Here is a 23,804-nt window from a genome sequence, read left to right on the forward strand (position 1 = left end):
CCAGGCCAGCCTGAACTACAGGATTTAGTAAACAAGGGCTGTGGCTATAGCTTAGTGTCAGAGTTCTTGCCTGATGTGTGGGTCTTAGAGTTAGGATTCAGTACCTTTACTTGCTGTGTGGGCTGTTTTTTATGTCAGCCTAACACAAGCCACAGTCATTTGAGAAGGGGACCTCAATTGGAAAAAAAAATACCTCCATAAATTTGGGCTGTAGTCAAACCTATTAGGCATTTTCATAATTAGTGATAAATGTGGGAGGGACCTGCCCATTGTGGGTGTTGTCCTCTCTGGGCTGGTGGTAGTGGGTTCTATAAGAAAGCAAGCTGAAAAAAAAAAAAAAAAAAAAGCAAGCTGAGCAAACCATGGGGAGCAAGCCAGTGAGCAGCACCCCTCCATGGCCTCTGCATCAGCTCCTGCCTCCAGGTTCCTGCCCTGTTTTGAGTTCCTGTCCTGACTGCTTTCAATGAGCAGTGATGAAGTGTAAGCCAAATGATCCCTTTCCTCCCGAGGTTGCTTTGGTCACAGTGTTTGATCACAGCAATAGTGACCCTGACTAAGACGCCTACCCTCACCATTCCTACCCTCGCATCACCCTCATTTTGAAGCAAGGTCCCTCAGTACTCTGAAAGTAGGCTTGGACTGGCCGTCTCTGCCTCCCTGGCACTGGCATTACAAGTCTGTGTGCAGGGGTTGCCCTAGGGAGAAGGCTCAGTGGTCAAGAGCATTCGCTGTTCTCCCAGAGGACCCAGGTTTGATTCTCAGCACTCACATGACAAACTGTTCAGTCCAGTTCCAGGGGAATCAATCGCCTTCCTCTGGCCCCCACAGACCAATGCCTGCAAGTGTTGCACAGACATGTATGTAGACACAATACCAAGACACGTGAAATAAAAGTAAATATTAAAAACCAACAATAACTGTTGTTGTAAAATTATAAAAAAAATAAAATGCTGTCTTTTATTCCCTCTAGATCCAGCACTGCGGTGCCCCAAGATATCTGCTAGAAATCTTAAGTCTCAGTCAGCAAAGCCTCTCATCCTCTTTGCTCTATCCTGTATCACACTGCCAAAGGCCCCTCTCTGAGCCTGCAGCAATCTCTCTACCTATCTAGTTCCCAAGGCAGGTTTCCATGCCAGAAACACACATCCTAACTCCGCAGTGGCCCAGTGTCTCTAGCTGCCCCATACTTTCTTACACTTAAATCACTACATGAAAGAACACACAACACAATAACCTTTGATCCAATTGATAAGATATAATTGCCCACCTAAACATACAAAGCCCCGTACACATCCATCCATTAAGAACATTTGTAACAACTTGTAAAGGAACAGTGTGGAATCTTAACATCAGCTTCCATGTTGTCTCCTTCTCTCTCTCTCTCTCTCTCTCTCTCTCTCTCTCTCTCTCTCTCTCTCTCTCTCTCTCTCTCTCCCTCTTCTGTTCCAGTCTCCTCTCCCTTCAAACTTTTCTCCCACCCATCCTTCCTTCTCGTCCAATGACGCCTCCTTCTATCCTGTACCTGCCTCACCTGTGACATCATCCCACAAATAACAAAAACAGGCACCTCTCACCATGCCCAGCTCTAGGACTGAACTCAGGTCTTCATGCTGGAAAGGTGTCTTAGGGTTTTCTTGCTGTTAAAAGACACCATGACCATGGCAACTCTTATTAAAGAAACCACTTACGGTCTCAGAGGTTCAGTCCATTATCATCATAGCGGGAAGCATGGCAGCGTGCAGGCGGACATGGTGCTGGAGAAGGAACTGAGGGTTCTACATCTGGATCCACAGGCAGCAGAAGGGGACTGTGTGCCATACTTGGTGTAGCTTGAGCATAAGAGACCTCAAAACCCGCCTCCCACAGTGAACTTCCTCCAACGAGGCCACACCTCCTAATAGTGCCCCTCTCTACTCTCAAGCATTCAAGCATGAATCTATGGGGACCAAACCACTAGGCTTGTAGCCGTAACATAATGCAAAAAATGTATTCAGTTCAGCTTCAAAGATCTGCATGTTCTATAACAGTCTCCAACTTGTTTAAAACTCCAGATTGAGAGTCTCTTCTGAGATCCATGCAGTTGCTTAACTGTAATCCCCTATTAAAAACAAAAACAGACCACATACTTCCAACATGTACATGTGCATTACCATTCCAAAATAGAGAAAGGGGAACTATGTATGGAAATCACTGAACCAAAGCAAGACCAAAAACCCACTGGACAAACACCGATTTTTCCTCCCCAGCTCCTTTCAGCCTTGCTGACTGCAGCCTCTTCCTTCTTTGGGGCTGGCTCTACTTCCTCTGTGCAGCTTTCCTCACACAGCTCTAGCACCTCTAACATCCCGGGGTCTCCAAAGCAACTTCATAGCTTCATGCAGTGGCCGCTCTGAGCCTCCGTGCAGGGACACCCCTGCCACTCCGTGACTTCCCTTAGCTACCGAGGAGATTCCACGAACCCTTCTTCTATTCTTGACACTAAAGCCAGAGCTACGTGGCCAGAGCTGCTAAGTGGCTTGCTGAGTCTAGAACGCGACCCCTTTGTTCAAGCACATCTTCACCAGCTTTCTATTGTCTGTGGTCTTCCTTCAGTGCCTAAGCTTGGCTGTCCTGGAACTTGCTCTGTAGACTGGCCTTGAACTCAGGGATCTGCACACCTCTGTCTCCCGAGGGCTTGGATTAAATTCGTGTACCACCATGCCTGGACCTAAGCTTTTCTTTAACAAATCTTAGCTACTGTGCCTCAAGATCTGAATTAAAGGCGTGTGTTGATCTGGATCAAAAGCGTGTAGCATCCCACCTCAGATATGCATTAAATGCATGCTGTCTTCCTGCCTCAAGATTGAGATCACAGGTTTGCTCGCCATTACTGTATGGTAGTTCATTCCAGATACAGTCAAACTTGACAACCGAAAAGAGCCATTATAATCCATCCCTTGTCTACTTGACACACAGTCATATCCCCTATGTCCAAGTGAGAGCAATATCCAGGTCATAATAAAGCCTAATGTGAAATGACTCTCCCTTGTACAACAGCAAACACATAGTGAATTTAGAATAGGTTGCAATGTCCCTTGGAGAACATCCTTTTCACAAGATAGAAGCTTAGCTGGATGGGCTCTTGCCCTGAGGTCACCACTCTTAATTTTATTTTATATCTTTAATCTGGATTTAGCTCTATTCTACTCCCTGGTTCACCTTTACTCCTTGAACCATATATTTTGTATTTTTTCTTGTATAGCTTGCTCTATTTGCAAAACACTGTCTTTGTAAGAATGATCCACAGGTCCAGAGTCTATCTATGCTAGGCTGGATTTCCTTTGTCAATGCAATTAATCTAAATCTCTTTACTTTAACCTCAGGCAGACTCTTAAGACAAGGGCAAAAAGCAGCCACATTCTTCACCAAAAAATAACAAGAACAGTCTCTAAGCAACATTCATCCTCCTTTGAAATCACTTGAGCCAGACCCTCACAGTTCAAATCACCCTTGGCAACACTGTCTTCCATGTTCCTGCTAGGATAGCCCATTAAGCCCCACTTAAATCATTCAAGTGATTTTCTAATCCACAGTTTCAAAGTCCATATTCCTCCAAGCAAAAACATGCCAAGGCCCATCACAGCAATATCCCACTCCTGGTACCAACTCCTGTCTTAATTAGGATTTCATTGCTGTGAAGAGACACCATGACCGAGACAACTCTTCTTATAGGAAAACATTTACTGGGGGCTTGCTTACAATTTCAGAGGTTTAGTCCATTATCATCATGGTAGGAAGGATGGTATTGTACAGGCAAACTTGATGCTAGAGGAACCAAGATTTCTCTTGATCCCAAGGCAGCAAGGAGGAGGTTGGAATTCCACAGTGGGCAGAGCCTGAACACAGGAAACCTCAAAACTCACCTGACAGTAAGGCACTTTCTCAAGTAAGACCGCACCTACTCCAACAAGTCCACACCTCCTAATGGCACCACTCACCGTGGGCCAAGCATTCAAACATGAATCTATGGGAGCCATTCCTATTCAAACCACCACAATATCAGGATTCAATCCCTGATACTGGGGAAAGTGCAGGTATGAAAGTGGAGAACAGGGGTTGGGGATTTAGCTCAGTGGTAGAGCGCTTATGTAACAAGCGCAAGGCCCCAGTTGGTCCCCAGCTCCAAAAAAAAAAAAAAAAAAAGAAGAAGAAGAAGAAAAGAAAAGAAGAAGAAAAAAAGAAAGTGGAGAACAAGAAGCCACAGGACAACTCATTGACCCCAGTCCCTCATGCAAGGCCTTGTTTGGGCAGTGGGTAACTACCCAAGACAGAAACTCGTTTTGATAGTACAGTGGTATCAGTTGCCCAGCCTAACTGCCAGGGTTCAAGAAAATGAAGGCTTTCTTTCCAGATTTTTTTCAGTGTGTGGGTGTCACCATTTCCTGCAGTGACTAAAAGAATAGATTAAAAGAACTCATTGTAGCTAACTGATAGGCAGGAAGTTGTCTATTCAGAGTGGCCTATGGTGTGTAGTACAGAGTCAAACAGAGCCTTGCAGAATATAACCATGTTATCTTAGTTACTTTTCTATTGCTGTGAAGAAATACCATGACTAAGGCAACTAATAAAAGTTACTAGGGCTCCATTTCCTGAGGGTTAGAGTTCATGATCATCATGGCAGGGAGCATAGCAGTAGGCAGACAGACATGGTGCTGGTACAATAGCTGAGAGCTTACATCCTGGTCCACAAGCAGAAGGCAGAAAGGAAGAATTAAATGGAATGGTATGGGCTTTTGAAAGGTCAAAGCTCCAGTGGTAGAGCGCTTGCCTAGCAAACGCAAGGCCCTGGGTTCAGTCCCCAGCTCCGAAAAAAAAAAAAAAAAGAAAAAGAAAAAAAAAAAAGAAAGGTCAAAGCTCACCTCCTGTGACACACCTCCTCCAACAAGGCCACACCTCCTAATCCTTCCAAAGGGTTCCATCAACTGAGGGTCAAGCATTTAATCTATAAGTCTACCAGAGTCATTATCATTCAGATCACCACACATGACCAGGGGAGTTGTCACACAGTGACTTTGCTTTAGCATGTAAAGATTAGAGCCAATACAGGGCAGTACAGACTGATAGTCAGCTTTAGATACCTAACGGTCTATTGGCATGAGGGTCCTTTCTCTCCCTCACTCCCTTTCATTCAGCAGGATTTGAAAGCTGGGGAGATATCTTGGTCAAACATGAGGACCTGAGTTCAATCCCCAGAGATCTCAGAAAAAAAAGAAAGCTGGGTATGGGCAGGTGAGATGGCTCATGGGTAAAGGCACTTGATGATAATAGGCCTGATGCCCTGAGTTGATCACCAGATCATTGCTATCAGCAATGAGAAAGGAAAGAGAACCAACTCCCACAAATTGTCCAGAGAGAGAGAGAGAGAGAGAAAGAGAGAGAGAGAGAGAGAGAGAGAGAGAGAGTGTGTGTGTGTGTGTGTGTGTGAGTTGGGCGTGTTGATGTTCTTATAATCCCAGCATCAGAGAAATAGGGGCAGGCAGATCCCTGACACTAGCCAGCCTGACATACTTAGTGAGCTCCAGGCCAGTAACAAACCCTGTTTCAAAAACCAAGATGCACAGCAGCTATAGAATGACACAGAATATTGTCCTGTGGCCCTCCATATATACACGTGTGTACCTGCACACATGTGAACCCAAAGCACACATTCAACTGAAAATGGTGGGATTGGCGACGGCCTCTTAGCCCTTGAGGGAAGGGGGTCACGGTCCCCACAAGTATTTGACCAGTCAGGGCCCCTTGGTCTAGCACATCTGAAAGTATAATGCTGAGATGTTCCTCCCCTCTCACCCCTCCAAACCAGGCTCAGGGGGAAGATGGAGCTAAAGCTTTCCACCTTTGCCTAGTGGCTGTGCAGAACATCCCAGGACTGCAGAAGGACAGTGCACCCTCCCAGATGGTGTCTGCCTGCATATACAGCAGGCAGGCATACTTTTCTATAGTGACAATTGAGAATTTTGGTTTCTTTTTAAAAAAAAAAAAACACAGAAATAGTATAAGAATATGTTTTTTGTTTTAATCCCAGGTGTGGGATATCGGGCTGGTTACTGTCCACAGCAGTTGTTATGATTTGCCCCATGCTCTAGCAGGGGTGTGACTTTTGCTAGCAGCAGATAGTTTCTGCGATTGTGTGACTTTTGGAATTCTGGGGACTTTTCCAGAGGGGGTATAAACACTAGAGCCTTGAAAGGCATGGTGGGTCATTGGTTGTCAGTTGTTGGCTGTGGTTTGTTAAGTTATCATATGCAAAGAAGAAACAGGAAGAAATTAGATATCCTGAGGGTGAAGATCAAACTTGCCCCCACGGAACTCCATGCCCCTAATCAGCAGGAAGAAGTCTAATATAATGCCTCCCCCTTTCCCTTCTATCTATTTTCCTCTCCTATCTAGTGTCAGGGGGTTAAGGAGGGAAGAAAGTGGCAGAAAGAGGAACCTGCAAATTAGCAAACACCGGTTATACCTCACTCATTTGCCTGCTATCTGCAGAGTTATGTATTTTGTTGGTGGTCGGTACAGGCATCTGTATTGCAGTCACTGGACAGACAGTATGAGAAAGCACCCTCTGGCCACAGATGTGTCGACAGATGGCATTCAACAACATTTAATGCAAAGACAACCTGGCCCTGAAACCCAAGTGGAGGGAAGGTCGTGTTTGCAGCCCTGACCCTGCACAGGTGCAACCACAAGGGACTAGCAAGGCCATGTCTAGGCAAAATCTTTCATACACTTAGTCTCTGCCCAAATGGCATTCTCTGTGCAGGCTACTGTGTTGTGAGACCTTGATGAATGAGAACCTCTAGTTATCCAGGATATTGTGGGCACTTGGCTGGCTGTATACGGCATGTTGCGAGAAGTCCTTTGACACTTGTTTAACATGTAACTGAAGGCTTGGCAGGGACTAGGCATGTAGAAGCTCACTTGGTAGAGTCCTTGCCTGGCATGCACCGACCCTGGGTTTGATCCTTAGCGCCCTGCTATCTAAGTATTATGATGTCTACCTGTAGTCCCAGCACTTGGGAAATGGAGGCAGAAGGGTCAAGATGTCAAGATTACCTTTAGTTATGTAGTGAATCCCTTAGGCTCCACTTTTGCACTGGTCTCCCAACACCTCCAACACTTGGCCCCGCCTAGAGTGCTGGAGGGGTTTGTGCAATGGTCTAGGTCTATACCCAACCTTGCAAGGGTGCCTATCCAAGGGCAGAAGCAGCCTGTTGGAGTCATAGACATGGGGGTCTAGCCGGGGTACATTAACTCTGCATCAGGCACTGAGCTGAGACACAAAGAAAAACAAATCTCGTTTCTCACGTGGGGCTCCTGGCATCATGGCTTCCTAAGTAGTTGGTATTTACCCGTTGTCCACTTCATGCCTAAATGTTTTCTGAGGGCTTTTCAAGAACGCTCTCATTTAATCCCCTCTGTATGTAACCTTTCAGAACAAAGTCATACCATCTGGACAGAGCAAGGGTTCTAATCCAAGTTCCCTCTGGTCACTCCTGACACTTTATACAGGAAAAGGGGAGTTTTCTAGAACAGAGAACCCCAGGAGAGCCGTGGTCCAAGCACAGAACGGTGGCTAAAAGGGAACCGCAGTGAGGCAGAGAGGATATGTAAGGCAGACACTGGAGGCACATCCTGCCAGCTCAGTCCCACTCAGGATGGATGTACCCCATGAGGATCTCCACAACCTTCTAATGAGCCCCCGTGGAGAGAGGAGATGGTGCTCACACCAGCCGCACATTCGAGTCGTCCAGCGCGCTTCTAAGCACACCAGCTCGGGATCACATCCTATACCCGTTAAACCAGTCTCTCCTGTGGTGGACTCATGATGTGGGAAGTTCTTAAACTCTGCAGACGGGGTTCAGGAGCGACTCACAGGATAAATCATCTGCTGAGCAAGTGCAAGGCCCTGGATCCCAAGCACAAGAACCCATGTCAAGCCAGATGCAGCTGTGTGGCACATCTGTAATCCCAGCACATCTACAAGAGGTGGGAGGTGGAGACAGGAAACTCACAGAAGCTTGTTCACGAGCACCCACACACACCCCACCCACACATCATGCACAATAGAAAATAAGCAGTGTCGGGGTTGGGGATTTAGCTCAGTGGTAGAGCGCTTGCCTAGGAAGCGCAAGGCCCTGGGTTCGGTCCCCAGCTCCAAAAAAAAAAAAAAAAAAAAAAAAAAAAAAAAAAAAAAAGAAAATAAGCAGTGTCCCAGATGATTCCAGCGTGCAGGCAAGACTGCAGCTGAGCTAGGCCAGACCTTCTATCAAATAAGCATGCTTCTGCCTCACGAATAGGGTCTTTCCTACTTGGAAACACATGCAAACCCCAGACGAAACCCTGTTTCAGTCCCTGGAAAAGCTCTAACTAACCCCCCACCCCAAACCTCTGGAGAAGTGTGTAGTTCGGGACAAAACACTAAGCCTGGTCGTGGGAGGTGACATTCTGCAGGGGGATAGCTGTGACATGCATCTTACTCAGCTGAACCATCTCCTGGACCCCAGGTATGGTACTGTACTGGTCCTCTGACGCCCCAAACTCACTGCCTTGGTTATTTTTCTCTCTCGCAGCCTGTCACCCCCACCATCCTAGGCACTGAGCTTCTGACAGCCCATTACGCAGTTCCATACCTCTGATTAGAGCCTACCAGCTCCGTGGGAGGGAGTGGCAGACACATGAGAGACAGAGAAATTGTCTTGAGTAGCCAAGCTGGAGCCCTGGTGGGTTGGAGCTGACCAGAGGAGGGAGAGCAGGCCAAGGCAGGAGTGGTAGTGAGCTGCTGAGGCAGACTTATTTCTAACGAGAACTGTCACGGTCAGATTCCATTGCTTGTCAGATCTGGGTACCAGAGTCTTTAAGGAAAGTCTGTGTGACTAGTGAGTGGCCTCCCTTCTGCCCACTCGGCCACTTTCCCTGTCAGCCTGTGGGAAGCCAGGGCTTTTCTCTGTTTCCTTCTCTTGTGGCCCACACTTGTGACAGGTTACATTTGTGTGTAGGTAGGAGATTGTTCTTGGTTTCTTCTGGATTCTTAAGAAACTGCAGGCCATTAGGCATGGTGGCACACTTTTAATCCCAGCACTGGGGAGGCAGGGGCAGGTGGATCTCTTGAGTTCGAGGCCAGCCTGGTCTACAAAGTGAGTTCTAGGACAGCCAGGGATATACAGAGAAAACCCTGTCTTTAAAAAAAAAAATGAAAGAAAAGAAAAAGGAAAGAAAGGAAGGAAGGAAGGAAGAAAGGAAGGAAGGAAGGAAGGAAGACTACAGACTTCCTCCCCATCCTCTCCAAAGGGTTGCCTACTAATGCTCCTCAGGAACTCCCTCCTCCCTGGAAAGCAGTTCATGGTCCTCTTAATATACCTGTGGCCACACTCAACAGTCAGTGAGGCACAAGAGCATCTCAGAGAGTTTAAAAACCAAGCACTGCGGCATGCGGTGTATTCTGTCATCCTAGCCTTTGAGCGAAGCATTAGGGAGTTTAAGGTCATCCTCAGCTACCTCGCATGCCTGAGGCAAGCATGAGCTGTCTGAGAGCCTAAGTACACACGGGCTGGGGAAACAGCTGAGTCTGGAAAGTGCTTTCCTTGCAGATGTGAGAACCCCAGTTAAGATCCCCAGCACTGATTTGAAAAGGCAGGCATGGTTCGCTTTCTGTTGTGATAAACACCATGACCAAATGCAATCTGGGGAGGAAGGGGTCTGTTGTTGTGATAAACACCATGACCAAATGCAATCTTGAGAGGAAAGGGTTTGTTTTAGCTCATAGGTTATATTCCATCATGAAGACATGCCAAGGCAGAGCTCCAGGAAGGAGTCTGAAACAGAAACCAAAGAGAAAACAACCCAGACTCTCCTGCCTAAGGAATGGAACCTCCCACAGTGGGCTAGGCCCTCCTTCATCAATTGTCTATCAAGAAGATGCTCCACAGACATGTCCACAAGCCAGTCTGATGGTGGCAAGTCCTCAAGTGAAGTTCCTTCTTTCCAGATGTGTCAAGTTGACTGCCAACATTAGCCAACAGACAGCGTTGCACCTCTGTAATCTGAGCTCTAAGGAAGCAGAGACAGGCACCCTGAGGCTCACTGGCCAGCCTGGCTAGCTCAGTGGGTGACCTTCCAATTCAGTGAGAAAGAGCCAGAGAACAAGACATCTGATGTTGACCTCTGGCCTCTACATGCAAATGCATGCACTCCAACGGCCTGGTGGTACACATCTCCCTAGACAAGGGGAATCAAGGCAATCTTGTTTTTAAGGCCAGCTTGTGAAGCCTGTATTAGCCAAATTCACTCTGCAGCTGATTGGGATCTGGGCCTCAAGCCCCATCTCTTCAGGAGTGGCTTTAGAACTCCCTATCATACGTAGCCTTCCCAAAGGCTGGAACTCAACATGAGGGATTGTCTGAAACCAGCTTTGTGCTTCTTCTCCCTGAAGGCAGGGGACTATTCTATTTCTGTTGGCTTCCTGCCCGTCTGTTGGTATTGGGGAGATGGGAGGGGCCTAGTTGCTCCCCTATCTGGCTTCCAGCCAGCCACTAGCACAGTCTGAGGAACTGAGTGTGTCCCAGATGCAGCCCCGCTGTAGGCATCACACACACACACACACACACACACACACACACACACACACACACACACACACCCTGTCCCAGCTGGGTCACCTGATTTTATGTGCTTGTCTGTGGCATTTTGAGGGGATGTGAAGCTGTGCTCTGTGTGACATCCTTCATCTTACTTGGTTCTGTTTCTAGGCACCAAGAGTTGCTATGAGGCTTAGATATGAAGCCAGACCCTGCTTCCGGCCAGCCTGGATTCCCAAGAACCTAAAGTCATTCCAGATACACTAACCTCTGCTAATTAACTGCGTGCTGGGAACTCGCCACCCCTCCACACTTACCTAGGCCCAGTCTCCCCCTCCTTCCCCTCTTGGTCCTCCTCCTCCCCCTCCTCTCTCCCTTCTCTTCCTCCCCCTCTCCTCCTCCCCCTCCCCTCTCCCTCCTCTTCCTCCCCCTCCCTCCCTCTATCCTTCTCCCCTCCCTCCTCCTCTTCTTCTTCTTCCTCCTCCTCCCCCTCCTCCTCTCCCTCCTCCTCCTCTTCCCCCTCCTCCTCCTCTTCCTCTCAGCATCCTTTTGGGCCATGGGGCGCCACATGGACAAAGAACATTACTCAGGGAGATGGCATTCATCGCTTTGCCTCTCAGCTGGTCCTTCTGGATTCACACAACTCGGTCAATAGTGCTAATGACCAGCAAGAGGAAGTCAAGCTGAGACTTAGCTGGCTTCAGGGCAGTGATGTCTGTAAATTCTGCCCACTTGGGTGCTGCCGAAATTGATTACCCAAGCCTCCCATCGATAGACAGAGCCCAGGAAGGAGCATCCGGGATGGCAGGGCATTTATCCTGATTGGAGTCTTTCTCAGCAAGGTTTGGCAAGTCTGTGGCTACAGCCCCCACCTAGGACAAAGTCTTTGCAACCCTCTCCATACACTAGTGGACCAAGAGAAATTTAAACGAGCCTCTCAGGTCTTTGTTCCGTATGTAGCCCAGGCTGGCCTCAAACTCCCAGTCCTCCTGCCTCAGACATTCCCTTCTTTTGTGACAGATAGGGTCCCATGTGGCCTCGAGTGGCCTTACCAAGGATGACCTTAAACTTCTGGTCATCCTGCCTCTACCTCCCAAATGCTAAAGTTATATATATCCCACCACATCCGAGTGTGGTGCTGGGGATAACCTGAGGGTTTTCTTTCCTGCGTGCCAGGCAGGGACTCAGTCTGAACAACCTCCCTAGCCTCCACCAGAGCCTCACAACGGCTGGGGCTAGTCAGCATTTTCAGGTGGCCACCACACCTGGATCCTTAGAGAGTTTTGCTTTGGCTTCATGAGGGGGTTCTAGAACCTCCTCTCATACATCCTACAGCTGAAGGAGACAGAAGCTGCCCCCAGAACGCCTTGTTAAACCCATAGCATCTTATGTGCCCTGACGTGGAGTAGAAGCTTAATGCTTAGCAGAAGCAAGAGCGAGAGGGGTTGTGCATCCCTACACTGAAACCTTATCTCGAAAAGTAAAAGGAGAGTCTGGAGAGATGGCGCAGAGGTTAAGGACACTGACTACTCTTGCAGAGGACCCAGGTTCGATTCCCACCACCCACATGATGGCTACCAACCATCTGTAATTCCAATTCCAGGGTATCTGATCCTGTTCTCTGGTCTCTGCAGGCACCGGGTACGTACATAGTGTACAAATGTGTGCAAAACATCTACACATGCAAAATTAATTTTTTTCTGGTAAAAATAAGCAAGGTACAGTGGTACATACCTGTAATCCCAGCATTTGGAGACCAACAGCAAGGCGGTTAGGAATCAGGTCAGCCCTGGCTACCTAATGAGTTTGGGCCTAGTCTAAGCTACCGAGACCTTGCTGCAAAATGAAAACCGGAACTTGGATGGCTCAGTGGTTGAAAGCACTTGCTGCTTTTCCAGGAGAACTGAGTTTGGTTCCCAACACTCACAGCATACTGCTCATAATTGCCAGTAATCCCAGCTCCGGGCATCTGAATCCATCTTTTAGCCTCCACAAGTGTGCTTATGTGTACACACACACACACACACACACACACACACACACACCCTTTAAAAGAGCAACAAATAATGTTATATATGAGTTTGAAGGGGCCACCAAGGAATATGGCAGGAGGTGGCCTTTGAGCCAGAGTCAGAGGAGCAGTGGGAGGTCCCCAGCTCTGAGAGGAAGTGCAGGCCAGAGTGACAAGGCCTTTTCCATTAGTAGTGATACGGTGACATGCTCTGACCCAGGGAACCGCATTTGACAGGGACACACCAGGTGTCCTCATCCTAAGGCATAGACCACCTCCTCTCCATCCTCTGTCTCCGCAGTGCCCCAGTTCTGTCCCCTCTGGAGCATAAATGATCTTTCTTAAGCTTCATCTCGGAGCTCCCGGCTGGCATCCCGAGCTTGTCATCTGTAGTGAGACTGCTCCGGTTTGTCAGTCGTGCCAGCGTTAACACGGTCTGTGGCTCCATAGTTCCTACCTCTGTGCTGCTTGTCACTCTAGCAGTCACTGGAGAGAGAGTCAGCCGTTCTGTGTTTCATCAGGAGGACTCAAACGAAGGCTCCAAGGCAGGTCTTTTTTCTGCAGCACCTAGCAGTCTGTAGGGCAGTGCATTACAGGGAGACCCTCTTCAGGGACACCAGCGACTGTGTAGACCCCTCGAGTCCCAGGCAGAGGGACAGAGCAGTCATGAAGTCCACCATAGAGACAAGTCCTTAGCAACGTCCCAGTTCTGTCCCCTCTGGAGAAACCGAGGCGAGAGCTTTGGTCTCCAGGGGCAGGAAGAGAGGTGGAATAGTTTAGCAGGTCAGAGCTCCATCTCTGAAGTGGGAGCATCTGACAGGCAAGGTTACAAGGCCTGAGCAATCTGCTCAGCGCCACTGCCTTCAGGAATGGAGAAAGCAGGTTAGTATCTCCATTTGGTCCTGGCCCCCCCAGGTGGGACAGGATCGGGGGTCTGTCCTTCCTGTTTGACGCCCTGTCTTGATGACCTTGATCACCAAGAATCTGAGACTCAATTTCTTCATCTAGGAAGTGGATCTGTAGTGGTTTGAATGAAAATCCCCCAGTGTTGGAGGAAGTGTGTTGCTGGGGACAGACGTTGAGGTCCCAGCTAGTCCCAGTGTCTCTTCCTGCTCCTGTTGATTAAGATGTAGAACCCTCAGCTCCTTCTCCAGCACCATGACTGCCTAGACACTGCCATGCTTCCCAGCATGGTAACGGACTGAACCTCTGGGACCGTAAGCAGCCCCAATTAAATGTTTCCCTTTATTAGAGTTGCCATGATCCGGGTGGCTCTTCACAGCAGTGAAACCCTAATGGAGACAGGGTTGTTGTGAGGAACCTGTTAAGGACGGGGTCTCAGGCATCAGTTTCTATAAGTATCTTGCTGCTAGGCCCTCTTAGATAAGCTGCCAAGCTCCCATGTGACAGGCACTTAGAAGCAGCTTTTGCTAAAAGGGATTGACTTCCTACTTGGGGCTTACAGGTCACTCAAAGCAAGACAAAAGCCTGACATCTCTGTTTGTCTCCTTGACTTTTACTCCTGCCTGACAGGCTTCTTAATCACTTAGGAATGCGGCTCGCTCGCGCCTCTCTCTCTCTCTCTCTCTCTCTCTCTCTCTCTCTCTCTCTCTCTTCCTCCCTCCCTCCCTCCTCCCCCCTCCCCCTCCCTTCCCCCCCCCTCCCTCCCCCTCCCTCTCTCCCTCTCTCCGTCTCCCCCACACTCCTTCCCTCCCCGTCCCCCACGCTCTTTGAGGCTGAGGCAACACAGAGATGAGTCACTGCCCTACCTTGGATTCCAGAAGTAGCAAAGGCTGGCAGGACAGATGACAACCCCAAACCCCCCCAGATGTAGGCATTCTCAGCTGGGAGCCCATCATCCTGCCAGAGCCATGTTCAATGATGGCTTCGGTTGACAGTTGAATAATTCATTCGTGAGACCCCTTTGAAGGACCAGAATGAGATAAGCTTCACCAGGATTCCTTAATTATATGCACGCCTCTTGCCCCTACCCCAATTTTTTTCTTTTTTCAAACCTAAATGTCCCATCTGTACCCGTTTATAAGGGATGTGGACTCAGATTTGTAGCAGAACTATATAAATTAAGACCTGTCTATCCGACCACATCTGAAACCTTTTCGCTGTTGCTAGTTTTTAGTTATCGTTGGTTTTGTTTTACTTTAAATCGTCAGGCCAAGAGCTAGATCAGGCCCGTTCATACTGTACAGAGAGGCTTGATATTTGATAACGTACAAACTGTTGTTTCCTTCCCATGGTCTGAGAATCAACTTCGCCTCTTTTTTTTTAATTTTTAAAAATGATTATTTTCATTATTTTACATGTATGGGTGTTTTGTCTGCATGTATGAGTGTTCCACATTTGTGCCAGCCCCACCCACCCCAAGGCCAGAAGAGAGGGTATGATTGATCCCCTGGGCCTGGAGATGACTGCCAGGCTCCCCGGCAACTGCTGAGGATAACACAGGGCCCCTGAAAGAGCATCCAGTGCTCTTAACTGCTGACCCATCCCCAGCCCCAAGATCTATTTTATTTTTAGTTGTGTCTATAGGGAGGTCTTCCTGCAGAGGTCAGAAGAGGGCCTTGGATCCCCAGGAGCTGAAATTACAGCTGGTTATGAACCAACTGGTATGGGTGCTAGGAACCAGACTCCGGTCCTTAGCGAGAGCGTCAAGCGCTCTACCCGTGAGCCATCGCCAGTTTTAGCAGATCCCAGTGGTGAGTCTTTAGCTCACCCAGCAGCCGGGGGCAAACTAAAACAGGGTCTGTGAGCCCCGTTCTCAACAAGGAAAGGACATACCCACCAGGGACTTGAGATGCAACTTTTAAAAGGTTCTCCCTTCCTTCAAAAGGACTATCTGTGGGGAAAGAGACAATTCAGTGGGTACGGTCACTTGCCACCAACCCTGATGGCCTGAGTCTGATCCCCGGAACCCACACGGTGAACATAGGAAGCTGACTCTGGCAAGTTGTCCTCTGACCTCCACACGTGTGCCATAGTGTGCAGACACACACATACACACACACACACACACACACATAAATAAACGGGATAATTTTTTAAGCTGTACATCGTGCGTGAGCCAACAGTTAAAGGGCAGAAATGCTGGGCCAGCTCTGAAAGGAAAAGATTTACCATGCTGATGTCGCAGGGAAATCCTAGGTGACTGAGATCAATATTGTCAGGAACATAGGCCACAGGAGAAGGGAGGGAAATAGACATGCCTGGGCCCATTCAGTGGCACCGGGCCTGCTTGGTATGTACGTTCAGAGCTGGGTCTGAGTGGGAAACAAAGTAATCTGTCCTCTTTTGTGGGGTGAGCTGTAAGTTGCCATGGCCTGAGAACCTCGGTTGCCATGGCAAGGGGAGGGCATTTCTGCTCGGAGCCATCAGTCAGAGTTGGTTGCTGAACTACAGGAGTCAATCTCCTGAAGGAGATGGGGGTGTGGGGTCCTGGAGGAGGCTGGGTCCCTCCCCAGTCAGGATGCTTGCAAGTGTGAACTGGAGTGGGGAGGGCTCTACAAACACGGGTGGTGTGAACTGGAGGGGGGCCTCTACAAACACCCATGGTAGAGGTAGTTGCATAAGAGATTTCCTTCCAAGGATTAGGGTTTATTTAGTTAAACTTCAATGATAGCAGAGGGCGTGGGGGTAATAGAAGTGAAATGACTTGATCTCATTAAGCCAGACCCAAGGGGGTTTCCTGATTCTGGTGATGGGGCATGGGGGGTAGTGTTGCCTGGTTACCTCCTCTCAGCCACTGTCTAGAAAGGAATGAGCCTTTATCTTCTTGCTATTAGCTCCACAGTCGACAAGGGGCAGCAACTGTTCAGCCGGAAGTGCGAGGAAGTGGGCAGGCACTGGCAGGTGTCAATCACTTTGCTTTCCATCAGCTCTGAGGAAGGGAAATGTTTTGACCTGCATTCTGGGACAGAGTACTTACCTCAGACTCTGGCCTCTCCTAGTCTCTTGGGCATCACCCTGTCCTTCTGTCTGCAGTAGTTCGTACTTACCAGGCAGGTGGCGATACTCCCACATGTATCCTGTAGGCTGTCTTCTTGCTGGGTTCCCCTGTGCAAGCTGCACACCAAAGCCCTGAATGGAACCCTGACCTGAGAACACACAGCCCTCTCTCAGGGAGCTGAGTGGCCCATCACCCTGCCGTCTGAGTGGACAAACGTCCCTTTTCTAATTCTTTCCCCCTGAAGGCTTGGCCACCTGTATGTTGCTCTCCTCTGGTAACCCTCACCCAGCTAAGGAAGGTGACACAAGCCAGGTTGTAAAGCTGCTTGGGAAATGGCAGAAGGGACATAGGGCCAGTTTATTACTTAGCTGGGGCTCCTTCACGAATCTTCTAACCAATCTGGACTTTGTCCTACATGGAAGATCATGCTAATCATGGTACTGGGAAACGGGGAGGGCAGGGGAGATAGTTCGGCAGCTGAGATCTGGTAGTCACTTGCAGAAAACTGGAGTCTCGGTTCCAAGATGTCAATATCGAGTGACTCACAGTACCTGTCTTTCCAGCTCCAGGGAACCCAAGGTCCTCTTTTAGTCTCCCCAGGCATACATACATGTACACACACTCTCCCCAGGCATGTGCACACATGCACATGCATGTGTGGGTATTCCCACGAATAAAAATAAAATAAATCGTGAAAAAATAAACTAACGGTACTCAGCTAGTTCAGTTACTGAAAATGTTAAGTTAAAGATGTTAATAATTTTTAAAACGAAGAAGCCAGGCATGATGGTGCAGGTTAATCCCAGCACTCAGTAGGCAGAGGCAGGCTGATCTCCCAGCGGCCAGCCTGGTCTACAGAGTGAGCTCTAGAACAGCCAGGACTGTTACACAAAGAAACCCCAAAAAAGGTTAATAATTCATGTAGATCATAAATTTGCAAGCCCTCAATACATTCTACCTAAAAAAGAAAACCTGTAGCACCATCGTTAGATATTTCCGTAGCATACTCAAGCCCTGGCTTCATCCCCCAGCACTCCTCAAACTGGATGTTGTGGAGCAGATGTGCCTTGCCAGCTGTTGGGAGGTGCAGACCAAAGGATCCGAAATTCCATCATCCTTGGCTACATAGCACATTCAAGGCCAGCCTTCAATACACAAGTCCCTGAAATAAAAAGCAACCAAAAGTTCTATCAGCAACAAAACTCAGCCCAGCACAGAGGTCCCAGAAGCCTGTGTCACTGCAAAGTCCCATGTGGTTAGGCCTGTGCTGGCCTTAACTGCTTTGGGGGAAAGAGGCCCCTGGTTAATCCCGTAGGCGTGGAGCCGCCCACCTATCAGGCATAGAGCCTTTAGGTCTCTTTCTCCCACCCCATGCCTACAGTAGAGCGCCCTCTGTAGAAGATGCTTTGGAGCAGGTAGCCCCATTCTTGGCTTGGCCCCTGCTCTGCTCAGTAACCAAATGTCCCCGAACTGGACTTTCAGGCCCCCCAACCCCCCACCCCATCTGTGAAGTGGACAGAGAGGTGGGTCCCGGAGCTGCCCAGGCTTCCTCGGCTCCGGCACTTGAACAGGAAAAGGCCGGCCAGAGCTGTTGACCTCTCTTTGTCTTCATCCTAGCAACCAAACCCAGAGGGGAGAGCAGCATCTGTGCTACGGGAGCCTTCAGAGTCCACCACCTCCTGGCCATAACACCCTGGGCGCTCGTCACCATCCTCAAAGCATTTAAACTGTGTGTGTCAGGAGGGAGAGCAAAGGAAGGTCTGGCTGTATCTCTGCTGTGGATAATTGGGGCCAGCTAGGCCTGACAGCCTCAGTTGAAAGCTCTGAGGAGGCAGACTGACCAGAGCTAGGGTCCACGAACCATCAAAGGCAGCCATACACAAATCCTTTGATGGAGCTGTTGACTGTTCACCTCCTGGCAGGCAGCCAAGGGCATTCTCTCGCCAGCCTTTAAGGACAAATGATGTAGCCTGTATGTCCATCACTGGCAGAGAACAGGGGAAGAGGCAGCAAGGGACAGAGCACAGGACACTTGGCTGTAGTTCAAGCAGGAGATTAGATATGTTCAAAACCTTGTCAATGGATCCCACAACATGCCTTAATACATCCCAAAATGGCTGGGCGCTTGCCAACCCACAGAGCTGGGGCCAAGGGTGGAAGTATAAGACAGAACCCTCACTAGTAAGCTCAGTAGCCGGCACTACAGAATACAAAACACAAAAGCCGTCAGCCAGTTTGAAGGAGCTCCCGCAGGCCAGATCTGGAACAAACTGAGCAACAAATTAATTAAACACGACAGCCATAAATCACTACAAGCATAGGAGTCCCTGTTAATAATCAGATGGGCGGCCAGGAAGGGTAGCCTGGGTTCTACAGCGCAATGCTGAGCAACGCGGGGCATTGGAAAGCCGTCTCTCTGCAGCCCTCATGAAGATGGAGGAGATAGCAAGGACCGTGAGTGGACCTCAGGGCCGTGGCAATGGGTGGGAACGGTCGACGAGGAAACTCTGCCTGCCTGTTCTTAAATTGTGTCCCCACAGAGTTCTGGCTATTTGCAAATGAGAAAAAGAAAAAGAAATACCAAACAGCAGTTAATTATATGGTGGAGGAATCTAGCACCCTACTGACAAGAGTGGTCACAACAGCCTTCAAGATGACTGTGTGGCTGTGCTCCTCCCAGACACACGCCACCTGCGCATACAGGCTGGCAGCTGAGCATCTGTGTCCCCACAGGTCTAAAATTACTGTGGAAGAAAGCAGGGCTGTCTGTGGGCTTGCTGATACATTGTATTCATTTGGGTTTGGGTTTTTTTGTTTTTTTGGTTTTTTGGTTTTTTGGTGTTTTTTGGTTGGTGGTTTTTTGTTTGTTTGTTTGTTTTTTGTTTTTTGTTTTTTTTTTTCTTTTTCTTTTTTTCAGAGCTGGGGACCGAACCCAGGGCCTTGCGTTTGCTAGGCAAGCGCTCCACCACTATGCTAAATCCCCAACCCCTGGTTTGGTGGGGTTTTGTTTGTTTGTTTGTTTGTTTTTGAGACAGGGTCTATATGTATACTCCTGGCCATCCTGGAGCTAGCTCTGTAGACCAGGCTGGCTTCGAACACACAGAGATCTGCCTGCCTCTGCTTCCTGAGCCCTGGGATTCAAGGTGTGTACCACAACAGCCTGGCATTACTATTTGTGCTTATTGATTGTGGGAAGGGGACATACCACAGTGTGCTTGTACAGGTCAGAACTTGTAAATATATCAGCTTTCTTCATCTACCACGTGGGCATCAGGAACTTAACTCAAATTATCGTACGTCCTTTACCAGATGAACTAAATCCCCAGCCACCCCATTTCAGACGTTGTACTGGAACTTAAATGAGGTCATTACTACCTATATTTTTGACAAAGCGCCTTGGGTGTGTTTTGAGGGAGGCCCTAATGTCTTTGGATGAACCGAATGGGTGATAATTTGAAACCTGATTTCTGCATTGTACACATTAGCATTTGGGATCCTGAGCTGTGACAGGAGAGAGTCTGACTCCTGACCATCCAGAGCATTCCTACAGGCATGTGACACAGGGGACATGATGTAGGGAATCCTGATGAAGTCACATTTTGAGTCCAGGTCTGCATGGTCTACAAGTAGTAGGTGGATGAAACAAAGTCCTGCTGTAGGGACTCCTCAGGGCAGAAGTGGGCCAGATGCTGCCACCATCAATGAGAATTCCGGACTGGAGAGATGTCTCAGTGGTTAAGAGCACTGACTGTTTTTTCCAGAGGTCCTGAGTTCAAATCCCAGCAACCACATGGTGGCTCAGAACCATCTGTAATGGGATCCGATACCCTCTTCTGGTGTGCTCATATACATGAAATAAACATTTTTTTTTAAAAAAACGAGTATTCTACATGTCACCTGATGCAGCCTCCTCACGCATCAGTTCGCATACATAATGCGCTTTGTTCTTTTTTTAAAGATTTATTTATTTATTTTAAGTGAGTACATACGTACATATATACTGTCACTCTCTTCTGTGTCTGAATGTTGCTCCTTTTTGTCAGCAGACTTCAGTTCCATCTCATTCACATACCCATCCATGTGTTGGTAGGTTCTAGACTGTTGTGACCAGCTCTCCTGTTTCCTTCATGCAGCAGGATTTAAGTACCTGCCTTTAATTCATTTGAGCCTACATAAGAGTAAGACTGTGACTTATACAGCGATTCTGTCTTTCCGACACCTGATCCAATCTCCCCACCCCCATAACTACTTGCTGGTTTTCAAACAAGGTCTTGTGTAGCCCAGGCTACCCTCAGACTCACTATGTAGCAGAAGGTGACCTTGAACTCCTGATCCTCCAGCCACTACTTCCCGAGTGCTGGGATTACAGGCGTGGGCATCCATGCCCGACCTGGGTCTTCATTTATGAAACTGTTTTTCCACACATGGCTTCAGTATCCTGGTAAGGCCCTGGAGTTCCCTCCCTGGGGGTCCCTGAGCTGAGCCCATTCATGGTGGTCCATGAACATCATGAAGATGTGTCTATTTCATGTATGTGAGTGCACTGTCGCTGACTTCAGACACACCAGAAGAGGGCATCAGATGCCCATCACAGATGGTTGTGAGCCACCACGTGGTTGCTGGGAATCGCTAGTCTCTCTGTATAATCCAAGTCTTCCCATTCCAGCTTCCTTCCCAGCCTGCTGGTTCCTATCCCTCTAACCTGTCCCCTCTCTTCCCAGCAGATGTTCCGGTGGAGAAGCTGGCCGCCATGCCAGCTCTGCGCACCATCAACCTGCGCCTCAACCCCCTCAGCGCCGAGGTGCGTGTGATTGCCCCGCCACTCATCAAGTTTGATATGCTCATGACTCCAGAGGATACACGGGCCCCTCTGCCTTAGGACACGGTCCTGTGCTCACTCAGCAAGGGACAAAGGATACTGGCCTGCCGCCCTGAGAGGAGGGAGGTCCATGGGAAACCAAGCTGGGAAGCGGGGTGGGTGGGCCAGGCAGCATACAGAGGGAGGGGCACAGCTAAGCCAGGGTGGGGATAGCTTAGCACTGTAGGAGCCCTGGTGCTCCAGAGGGAGGAGGTAGGTGAGGCTAGAGCGAGGCTCAGGGCACTCACAACTGCTGTGCTGATTTGGGTAGGTCTCTTGCTCTCTCTCTGAGCTTGGTTACTTGGGAGGAGGAAAAATAGCGACAAATCTTTCCTGCATGGGACTCTTCAGAGGTTCTGTCCCCACACCGGGAGTCGGATGCCCTCTACGCTCACGGATGAGCCTTGCTGGCATTTTCTGGACCTTGCGATTTGAAGCCTTGTTTCTAGTGGGAGAGCCAGGCACCATCCTGAGGAGACCACCTCTGTCTAATTATCGCCTTCTGTGGACTGAACACAGCGACACCTGTCATGTTGCCTGGCCATCGGGCTCCCTGGACTGGTTGGAGCCTGAACCAGGAGTTGGAATGTCTGGATACTGGTTGGGCCCTGCGGCAGGAGTGTTTATGAAAGAACCCTTAGACATCTGGCCAGGGTACAGAGGGGCAGCTCCAGGCGGCTCAGTCTGCCTTGTCCCAAGACATTGTGTGAAAGACTTTCTACATACTCCCTGAGAATGACCTGGCATGGGCAGGCATTCCCTGCAGGGCCACAGGAGAGGTGGCCCAGAGAAGACAAAGCCATTTGCACTTGTGACTGTCACCCGAGGTCCTTAGGTGACCTCCTTCACCATGGCCTTCCTCACATGATCTCCCTCTAATGACAACCTGGTTGCCTTGTCCTGGCCCAGTACCACCAACCTCAAGGCTATCACCAAAATGACCTACCATCTTGATGACCTTTGCCTGTGGTCTAGGGGCTACCAGCTGCCCCAGTATGCCCAGAATGGTGGCATTTCCCAGGAGGTAACTGGGCCCTTGCCCCCTGATAAGGTCTGTGCTTGGGGCTATCCCTAACCCCCTCAATCTCCGTGTGTCTACCTCCTCCCCTGAGCAGCAGGCCTATCAGCTGCTCCCAGACCTGGCTGCTCTACACCTTTGTGGAGGTCTGTGGAGGTCCCAGGACACAGGCAGGGGTAAGCCACTTTGTCTCCAACATTTTGCTGTTTAGAACTCAAGCTGTTGTTCAGAGACCCACCACAGAGTTTGTCTGGGTCCCTGTGTCCTCACAGTGACTCTTGGTAAGGTTCCTGGCTCTTGGTAAGGTTGCCATGGGTAACCATAGTGTCATGGCTGTGTATCCTAAAAGAAACCTTGGCCATTTCCTCTCTCATCCCAAGACCAGTCGTCCGGGTAAGGAAGTAGACACAGGACCCAAGCAAGGGCTGTGTGCAGGCCAGGCTGGACTGGCTCCTCCCTCCCACCCTCTATCCCTGAGTTGGGGGTTTCACCTTGTCAAGGAAGAGGGTTGTAAGAGCCTGCCAACTCCAAGTGTTGATAAGCTAACACCAGCTTGCTAGAAACACAGCCTCCAGGGGTGTACATGTGTGATCCAGGAGGGGCGGGGGGTGGGGGTTGAGACTGTAGCATTGTGGGTTCGAGGCCAGCCTATACTGTATAATGAGAGCCTGTCTCAGCACAACAACAGCAGACAAAGTAGAAGAAGAGTGTCGGGCACGGTGGTGCCCTCTTGTAACCCCCGTCCTCCGAAAGTAGGAGCAGAAAGATCAGGAGTTCTAAGCCAACCTTGGCCTAGAGTAAAGGGTCCCTGGGCTATGTGAGACCCCATTTCAGTAAAGGAGAGGGCAAGTACAGTGCACAGCCTCCCACCTCACACTGGCTGTGAGTCGGAGCTGTGTTTCAGCAAACACTGAGGCTGATCCTTCCAGGAATGTCAGTTTGAGCGACAGCAGAGGGCCTGGGCGACCTGGGCACGTGCAGAGTGAAGGCTGTACCCCTCCTCCACTTCCTTGGATCGGAGCATATGCTCAGCCTCCCCCTAACTCAGCACCGGGAGACCGCTGCACCTCAGATCATTTCCCCATCTTTGTGTCACTCAGTGGTCTAGCTAGTGATGACAAGTGATGGTTAGGCACGTCCTGTCTTCCCATCCGACCTCTGGTTATTCCCGCATGCCAACTGGGGTTGTTCCTGGAAGTCGTTCTCTACGCTGCCTAGACATTATGATGTGGCCTGTCTAGACAAGCTTGAGCAGTCAGAACCTTCCAGATCCAGGCTCAGAGTGTGAAGAAGCCCTGCGCTGCTTCAGCCTGCAATAAAAGACGCTGTGCTGGTCTCATCCA

At 49.3% G+C, this 23,804-nt stretch overlaps 1 protein-coding gene across 1 annotated transcript in view; it reads left to right on the forward strand.

The window, feature by feature from the left end:
- Positions 1-23,804, forward strand: part of Lrrc20 (leucine rich repeat containing 20) — a 101,659-nt gene extending 77,855 nt beyond the window's left edge. Inside the window, exon 5 of the mRNA XM_032888819.1 lies at positions 21,310-23,804. Coding sequence (XP_032744710.1) covers positions 21,310-21,464 — 155 coding nt within the window. The 3' untranslated portion in view covers positions 21,465-23,804. The remainder of the gene's footprint in view (positions 1-21,309) is intronic.

The sequence above is a fragment of the Rattus rattus genome, chromosome 18, assembly GCF_011064425.1.
Source record: "Rattus rattus isolate New Zealand chromosome 18, Rrattus_CSIRO_v1, whole genome shotgun sequence".
NCBI classification, from domain to species: domain Eukaryota; kingdom Metazoa; phylum Chordata; class Mammalia; order Rodentia; family Muridae; genus Rattus; species Rattus rattus.